We start from the raw sequence: 8,618 nt of genomic DNA, 5'->3' as shown, positions 1-8,618 counted from the left end.
GCTCTAGAGACTGAAGCATAGGCGAAGGAGGTGGCGGGACAGGCAGCTGCAGCAGCAGCAGCAGCAGCAGCAGCAGGGCCGGAGGCAAGTGGCAGCCCAGGATAGAGTAGCCGGAACGGCAGCTGCCCTAATCTCCTGGAGTGGTTGAGAGCAGCGCTTAAGAGGAGGACGTGGAAGAAAAAGACTGAAGACCTCACGCAGAAAGAGAGAGACCCGCACTTTTTGCCAGCCAGCCAGGGAGCGGAGGGCACAGAGAAAGTACGAAAGAGGTTAATTGGCCGCAGTTCAGGAAGAGAAGCCCCTTGCCCACCTCTGCATCTCCAATTACCAACGACTCCTCCGCACTTTGTGCCAGGGTTTCTCTCCTTCGCTTTTGAGTTCACACACTCATAGCTCTTCGGACCAGGAGGCTGCGACTGAACCCAGGTGTGACAGAAGTGGGACGGGAACACGGGATCAGTCCCAATTTATCCCTTTGCAGCTGAGACTACTCTGTGCATTTGGGGCTAGGCTGCGGGGCTTCTGGTCTATGTATGTAGGTGGGGTGGGGGTTGGAGGGGTCAGGGTTGGTTTTAGTCTTGGAGAGAAAAGCGAAAATAGTCCTTAGATTTGTGGTGGAAAACCATCCAGCAACTCCTGGGTTGGGATCTTCAGGCTGTCACGGGGCTCTGACTCCTCGCCAGCCAGCCACCCGCTTTCTGGTTCTAACTTATCTTTTCTTTTTCTGTCTTATCTCCTAAGGACAGAACCTGGCATTCACTGGGCATTTCGCAACGAAGGGAAAACGGCTCTTTACCATGGCTGATGACGAAAGTGGCAAAAGCACCCGCATCTGTACTGGTAGCGTCAGCGATTGGTGCGGTTGCAGCTGCAACAACAGCAGCTTCGGTGGGAATAACTGCTGTGTTAGCTGCTGTGAGAACCCCACCATGCATTGTAACGTCCTGAGCTGGGAGCAAGTGCAGCGGCTAGACGACATCTTGAGCGAGACGATCCCCATCCACGGCCGGGGCAACTTTCCCACTCTGGAGATGCAGCCCCGTCAAATCGTGAAGGTGGTGAGGAGCCGCCTGGAGGAAAAGCGCATTGGGGTCCGGGACGTGCGGCTCAATGGCTCCGCTGCCAGCCACGTCCTGCACCAGGACAGTGGCCTGGGCTACAAGGACCTGGACCTCATCTTCTGCGCGGATCTCCAGGGGGAAGAGGAGTTTCAGACTGTCAAAGACGTGGTCCTGGACTGCCTTTTGGATTTCTTGCCCGAAGGAGTGAATAAGGAGAAGATCACGCCGCTGACTCTTAAGGTAAACCCAGTCTTCTTAATGAATTGATCTGGAAAGGAAGTCGGGAATTGGAATAGAAGTAGGGCTTGCTTGAGCTGGGAATGGAGCCGGAAAAGTTAGCTTTGACTGATGGTGCTCCACCGTCCCCCCCCCCCCCCCCCCGCCCATCCTCTCGCCCCATTTCCTTAACGGTCGTCTACAATGTCGTACCATAAAGGGGATTTGTGTTAGTTTAAGTCACTTCTTAGCTTTCTTACTCCCTTTCAAGCTCCCTCCCTCCTCCCACCGCGCCCCCCACCCCCACCCCCCACGAGAAGGCTCTGTAAAGTGTGAGCAGCCTAGGTCTGGAGAATGAATGTTGGAATCTTCAGAGGTTGGTCGCTCAAGTAATTTTAAGCATTTGTAAAAATGTGTCTAGTGTCCACATAGTAGGAGTTTTCTAAATACTTTGTTTCCTTCCTTCTAACTATGCGCACGCACCCCCCTCCCTTTTTATTTATTTTAATTTTTTTTAAAGCCTTGCCTGCTTTACCTGACAAAGTTTCTCTTGGAGCAGATTTCAAGAACTAAAAAGTAGTGACGTTTTCGGAGTCGTTTATTTTAATTTCTGTGTTCATTTAACCATTTAAATTTCTTTGAGTCCTATTACGAGTGAATTCCTAAGCTTAGTGAGACTGGCTTAAAGAAGTAGTAGGACTGGGACAATAAGTCGAGTGCTGTTGTACTGGAAAATATGAATCGGTTGTGGGCTCTGGATTCTGAAAGCCCGCATGCTTTAAGGCTTACAGAGTCAGCCTTTTTGGCAACATTTTTGCAATCGGTTAAAATTGTGTGAGTAGTCAGCCTTCTCAAGATATACTACCGACACTACTGAACCCTATCTACTAGTCACATCAAAGTACTATTTTTCTTTTCTTTATCCCAGGCTTCAAAAGCCACCTTTACCTAGGGGATGAGCTTGTTGGGGAGAGCCGGGAAAGAAGGCGGGAGAACTAGGAGGGGAATATTGAAACCTGTAGGTAGCCTAGGGCGTTTGGGTAAAATGTGAAAGAAGGGATCCAGCTGCATTCTAACTTGTGAAAGGAGGTTGATTTAAATTAGTAGTCATGTTCATCTGCTTGCTTTGTCTTTCATGTTTTAGGAGGCTTATGTGCAGAAAATGGTAAAAGTATGCAATGATTCAGACCGATGGAGTCTCATCTCCCTGTCAAACAACAGTGGCAAAAATGTGGAACTGAAATTTGTGGATTCCCTGCGACGCCAGTTTGAGTTCAGTGTAGACTCTTTCCAAATCAAGTTAGACTCTCTCCTCCTTTTTTATGAATGCTCAGAGAACCCAATGACTGAAACTTTTCACCCCACTATAATTGGGGAGAGTGTCTATGGTGATTTTCAAGAAGCCTTTGATCACCTTTGCAACAAGGTCATTGCTACCAGAAATCCAGAAGAAATCAGAGGAGGAGGGCTTCTTAAATACTGTAACCTTTTGGTTAGGGGCTTTAGGGCTGCTTCTGAAGCTGAAATTAAGTCCCTCCAGAGGTATATGTGCTCCAGATTTTTCATCGACTTCTCAGACATTGGTGAACAGCAGAGAAAGTTGGAATCCTACTTGCAGAACCACTTTGTGGGATTGGAAGACCGCAAGTATGACTATCTCATGACCCTTCACGGTGTGGTGAATGAAAGTACAGTGTGTTTGATGGGACACGAGAGAAGACAGACTTTGAATCTCATTACCATGCTGGCTATCCGGGTGCTGGCTGAGCAAAATATTATCCCCAATGTGGCCAATGTCACCTGTTACTACCAGCCAGCCCCTTATGTAGCAGATGCCAACTTTAGCAATTACTATATTGCCCAGGTTCAGCCAGTGTTCACTTGCCAGCAGCACACATACTCTACTTGGTTGCCCTGCAATTAAGGACCATTTCTAAAATGTCCAGTGGGAATTTTTTTTCCCCTAAGTTAAAAAAAAAAAAAGAGTGACCCTGTTGTAGAATGGGGTGTGTTTTGTGCAATGATGGTCTGCTCCAGTGTTCAAGCTTGACAAAGCTTGTAGGTCTTTTAATAGATATGGGAGCATGATCTAGTAATAAACCAAAAACAAAACAAAAAACAAACAAAAAAAAGAAAAAAAAAAGAAAAAAATTGGATTCTACCCTGGAGCACAAGAGGCCTGTCATTAAAAGCAACCAACTTCTCCTGAAATAAAATGGGAAGGAGTGCTTGATGACAATATGGGTTTTGCAGTACCTGCTCCCATAGCTTTGGCATAGACAAAGTTGGAAGGCTTTTTCTAGAATGGTATTTGAAAATGGGAAAATGGGAAAAAAAAAATCTTACCCAATTTACTACTATATATTTTGGAGTTTAATTTTTAAAATGTAGAGGCATAATGCAGCGAAAAGCTGACTCTCAAATATGTTGGAATGGCTGTCTTTGGAGCTTGCAAACAGATGCCATCTGTGGAATGATCCCATAGCATGTATTGCTTGCTTGAACAGAATGCTCTAAACTGAACAGCTTGCTCCAAATGAACAGTAGTAGATTGGGGTAGTTATCATGAAAAACAGCAAACCTTTCCATGACAATAATCCATTATTTTCAGCTGAGTGCAGAGTTCACATTTTAAAAATGTGAAAATGCAAACTAAAACAGCTTTAGCAAAGAAAGTATGCTCAAGGACCAAAGATTTCACAGACAAAATACCCAAATAGAGAACGGGTAGTATAATATTTAAGAAAAAGAAACAACTATATTTGTATACACCAATATGAATCAAAGTGCCTGTTGCCTTCAGAAAATTTGAAGTAAAACAACAACAACAACAACAACAACAATGACAACAACAACAACACAATTTTGTGGTTTAACCATGTATTTTGTTTTATCAGGGACACAAGAAGAAAACATAACCCAACATAAGCTTGTGAATAAATGGCGGAGGAAATGCCCTATTTTTCTTGGCAAATACTTGTATAAAGTTAATATTATTGTCAGTGTGATGTTATAGTTGCTGTGTGTATGTGTGTATATTATGTGTGTGTGTATATATGTATATGTGATGTATGTATATATACACACAATACATTGACTATGATCTAGGACAATGTAGCAATTAGGGAGTGTTTAAATAAAGTACTGTGTGTTTTCCAGTTTCCAGCAGGATGTCATGAGACATGGGCACATTGCAGTGATGAATTTATAACGTATCTAAATTTCTGAAGTAAATAAACCCATTTGGAAAAAAGGTAAACAATATGAGAGTAAAAACAGAACACATGATTTAGTGAGTTATCTCTGAGCCATAGTCTGCCACAAGTAGAAGAATATTTGATTAATGGTTCCCTCTTAATGTTGTATACTAAACTGTCATTTTGACAGTTCCCAACCCACAATTTCTTCTTGACTGTGTACCTCTGCAATGTATAAATCAGTGAAACATGGATCAAAGATAGGCTATTTAATCCCTGACTGCTAAAAGGAGATTGTCTTAGTTGATGATTGGAACATTACTTGTTAATAGTTAAATTAATATTTTTACAGAATGCACTCTGCATTCCAGGACCACTAGAATTTAGTAAATGTGAAATGACCCTTTTAAGAGTGTTGCACAATGGCTTAAATTTATATATGAAATATATAGATATATATAATATAAAATTTATAAATTCATGCAAACATGAAACATCTCTAATCTGGGTGTCACACTGCATTTAAATGTTCAGTACTGTACTTAAATTAAATCACTTTGCATTAAAACAATTCACTTTCATTTCCTTTTTCCTAAGAGACCAATTGGTTCAACATTTGTAAAAAGATCATGCATTATGATTTCAGCTTAAATGACAACTGTCCACCCCTCCTCCTTGAATTCCGCCAAATTCCGGTCTCTTCAATGAAATAATTAAAAACAAAAATAAATTGTAAAAGGTTTTTTTTTTTAAATAACCAGCAAGAAACAAAACAAACTCAAACCCTAGAGAGACTACTTACTATGGCATTTCATCCTAAGAGCTGACTAAAGTAGCAGTTTTAGCATTAAGGAAAATTAAAGGGGATCAAGGAAGAACACATCATCCAGTTGGCAGTGTATTTTAATGGTTTTGATTTGCTTTCTTGGAGTTAATAAGACATATATGACTGGGTACATCCATTTTTACTGCCTTTTGTACTCCTTTCTTTGAAGTTGTAACAGGAACCCGATTTGTTTACTATAGCGCCTTCCCTGTGATTTCTGCAGGAACCATAAAGCTATTGCACTGCCATTCACTCTGTTTACTAGGGAGCCTCTTCTTACTTGCCCCCATCTTGATTCCCATCTTCTCCTCCTCACTTTCCCCTTCCCTTTCTGTCCCGTGAAAAGGCCTTCAAATTAATAGTGAAGGGGCAAAGTTTGTTTCCCAGGGCTCCTTCATTCTTCCACCTCCAGATCAAACCCAGAACCCACTTGTCAGAAATTTGCTCACCTTAACCCTTGGGAGGATTTTCTAGGATAAAATCCTGGGAAGCCAGGGGAAATAGGAGCAGCTGGTGATTTGGGACATCCCTTCTTAGCACAACTATTTGCAGATGAGTCATTCACTATTTTAAAAGAGGAGGGGTGGGGGGCTCTCTCTGTGTGGCAACCACAAATATGCTGTTAATTTATGACATAGTCAATTTGTCTGGAGAAGCCTGATCTTAAAGTATATATATATATTTTTTTTCCTTTATTTTCCTTTCACATTTATGTCCTTTTCCTGCTTGATAAAATGTTGGTTGCTTAGTTTTAAATGACAGCATCTTGCCTTCAGGTCCTTTAGCCTGTGCTTCAGACAACCTTCAAGTCTTTGCATTTGGAATGATATAATTTATTTCTATTATGTATATACTATAGTCCTCTATGCATATGTATCTGAACAAATGGTGGAATGTATGTATGGTCCCCTCCCCCTTTATATAATCTGCTGCAAATGATATTGGATATCTGGCTCCAGAAAGAGAACACCCCATGTGTACCAGGACATAATAGGATCATTAAGAATCTAGAGCTCCAAGGGACCTCAGAGACTATCTAGTTTCAACCCCTTCAGTTTACAGCTGAGGGAACTGAGGCCCAGGAAGAATCAGTGACTTGCCCAGTGTTACAAGGGTAGTAAACATCAGACATGGCATTTCAACCCAGCTTCTCTGACTTTAGAGCCCTCACTCTTTCCACTGAACCAAGTTGCTGGATCATGCTTGTGACTTGCTCTCCTTTGCCTCTATCTGACTTAGATTGCTGAGGAGACTTACTCTCCTGGAGGTTCTCCTCATCGGATTGGATAATCAGAAAAAAAAATTAATGAAAAGAGACCATTTCTTGTTGAGAGTTTTCTCTCACTGGTAATAAACCCAGCTGCCTCAAGAATTTTACACTGAGGATACATAGATATTTGTATATGGAAAGAGATTATTTTTCTCACAAAACTGAGATTTAGCACCTGAAAGCTTTGGTTAGATGAACTATTTTAATGTTGCCCTTAAATGTAATAATAGTTGAAGAAATGTTGCCATTTTCAATTAAGCATGACACGTTTAGAAAAAAATCATACAATTTCTACCAGCCCTTTTTGTTAGCTTATATTTATGTTTGTTGCTTTACAATGCATCAAATCCTTTAAATGCATAAATTGTAATGACTATTGTGGAATATTGTGTAAATGAAATGTATTCTGTTGAGAGCTCTCAGCAGCTCAAAAATAAGCTTTTTTTTTTTTCTTGGAAGATGAAGTGTGTGAGATGAAACCAAAAGGCAAAAAAAGTGTAATTCCATATCCAGCACCTATTTCAATATATTCTTTTGATAAGGTTTCCTTTGAGTGGAGCCCTTTCAGGGTGAAGGAAGGAAATCTCTGTAATGTTTTGCTGTTGTAATAATGGCTTGCTAACAAAGGAACAGTGAAAGTGAAATTTTCAAGATAGTTTGGCTAGGCTGCTGCAGAATCTTGCAGTATGGAAGAGATTGTGCCTATGGGTTATCCCTCCAACCCCTACCCTACCAAGGCCTTCTCGAGCATCCTGTTGCAGCAAACTGATCCATGGATTGCTCTTTTGGAATATTTTGACAATAGGCTCTGTCACAGGCAGAAAGAGAGTTGATGGAAAACAGACTCAAGAACTGACATGTTTGCATCAGTGCTAGAGGGAACAGATTGTGAATTTTGTTTACAGCATCCAATATTTGGATTTTTTTTTGTAAATAAAAAGAAGTTATTTTTTTCTATTGATTGGTGTCTACTGTCTTCAGTGTCTGCATTAGTTAAGAGCTGTTTCCTAATGAATACCGATGTACTTTTCATTGAAAAGGACAAGGGCAGCACTTTTCTAAGAAGCACAGTGTTCAGCAGCTTTCTGATTGGAGCACAAAAAATTTAAAATGCCCTGCTTGCTGCCAGCTGATCTCTGACTGGCTCAGTCAGCTCCTAAAGAACCTACTAGTAGGTGCCAAAAATTCTTGGCTGGGTATTGACTCAGCAGCAAATGACTTTAAAATCAGGTCTGTTTTGACCTGGCAAAGGAGACCCCTGTGGCTCAATGTTCAGAGTCTTCCACACATTCCACACATTAAAAAGGAATGTGGGCCTTCTTTTTAATGAAGACAATTGATATGATTCACTTGTTATCATCTGTATGCATTTACTGGGTCTTTTTCTGTGTGAGGTGTTCAGAATCATCTAGTTTAATCCCTTTCTTTTACTGATGAGGAAAGGGGGGCTCAATGAGGTGATGATTAGCACAATATTAAATTAGTATTAAGAGACAGAGCTGGGATTTAAATCCAGTTTCTCAGATTCTAAATCCAGAGCTCTTTCCTGGACACCACACTCAGATATAAATGTTGACAAAGGTTTGGGAGACAAGTATGCAGAGGACATAATAGGGAAAAGGGGAATATACCTGAGACCTTTTTGGAGTTGATGCCAAAAATTGTCTCTCTGGTTGGCATATTTAAATTTGGGAAGACCTCATCTTTAAAGTCCAGATACTTAAAAAAGACAATTAGTTCCCCTCGGGTTTACAAATAAACCATTTCTGACACTGAATTCCCGATTTCCCTACAGTACATCCCATAATGTATAAGGATAGAAGTTATTTAACTTCATGGTGATAATTAGGTTATTCTGTTCCTATAGAGGCTCAGTGTTGGGCTGGACATCAAGGATCTCTCCCTGCCTGCCCCCTCCCCCCTCTTTTTCCAAACATTTAAACTCTTGTTCTTCTGTATCTTTCACAGTTCTTTTCAAACAAAGATGGAATGAGAGCATCGTATATTAAAGTATTCTGAGCATCAGCTACACCCTGATGTTTCATTTG

General features: G+C 41.1%; 1 protein-coding gene across 2 annotated transcripts; it reads left to right on the top strand.

The window, feature by feature from the left end:
• On the top strand, window positions 1–7,527 carry TENT5A (terminal nucleotidyltransferase 5A). 2 transcript variants are annotated; one of them, XM_044005314.1, is made up of 3 exons: window positions 1–426; window positions 747–1,301; window positions 2,422–7,527. In XM_044005314.1, exons 2-3 carry the CDS (start codon window positions 798–800, stop codon window positions 3,199–3,201), a joined length of 1,284 nt encoding a protein of 427 aa, XP_043861249.1. In that variant the 5' UTR covers window positions 1–426; window positions 747–797; the 3' UTR covers window positions 3,202–7,527. The 2 variants fall into 2 exon arrangements, with proteins under 2 accessions (XP_043861249.1, XP_043861248.1); XM_044005313.1 differs by having other exon boundaries at window positions 742–1,301.
• The last annotated feature ends 1,091 nt before the right edge of the window (window positions 7,528–8,618 follow it).

Source organism: Dromiciops gliroides, chromosome 4 (genome assembly GCF_019393635.1).
Source record: "Dromiciops gliroides isolate mDroGli1 chromosome 4, mDroGli1.pri, whole genome shotgun sequence".
Lineage (NCBI taxonomy): Eukaryota > Metazoa > Chordata > Mammalia > Microbiotheria > Microbiotheriidae > Dromiciops > Dromiciops gliroides.
Note: the sequence above shows the minus strand (reverse complement) of the source record. Positions and strands in the feature narration are given on the sequence as shown.

What these genes read in the sequence shown, in the direction of transcription:
- TENT5A (XM_044005314.1), top strand. Translation starts at nt 798, where the DNA reads ATGGCTGATGACGAAAGTGGCAAAAGCACCCGCATCTGTACTGGTAGC. An exon ending in TCACGCCGCTGACTCTTAAG is followed by an intron (nt 1,302 to 2,421) that starts GTAAACCCAGTC and finishes TTCATGTTTTAG; the next exon opens with GAGGCTTATGTGCAGAAAAT.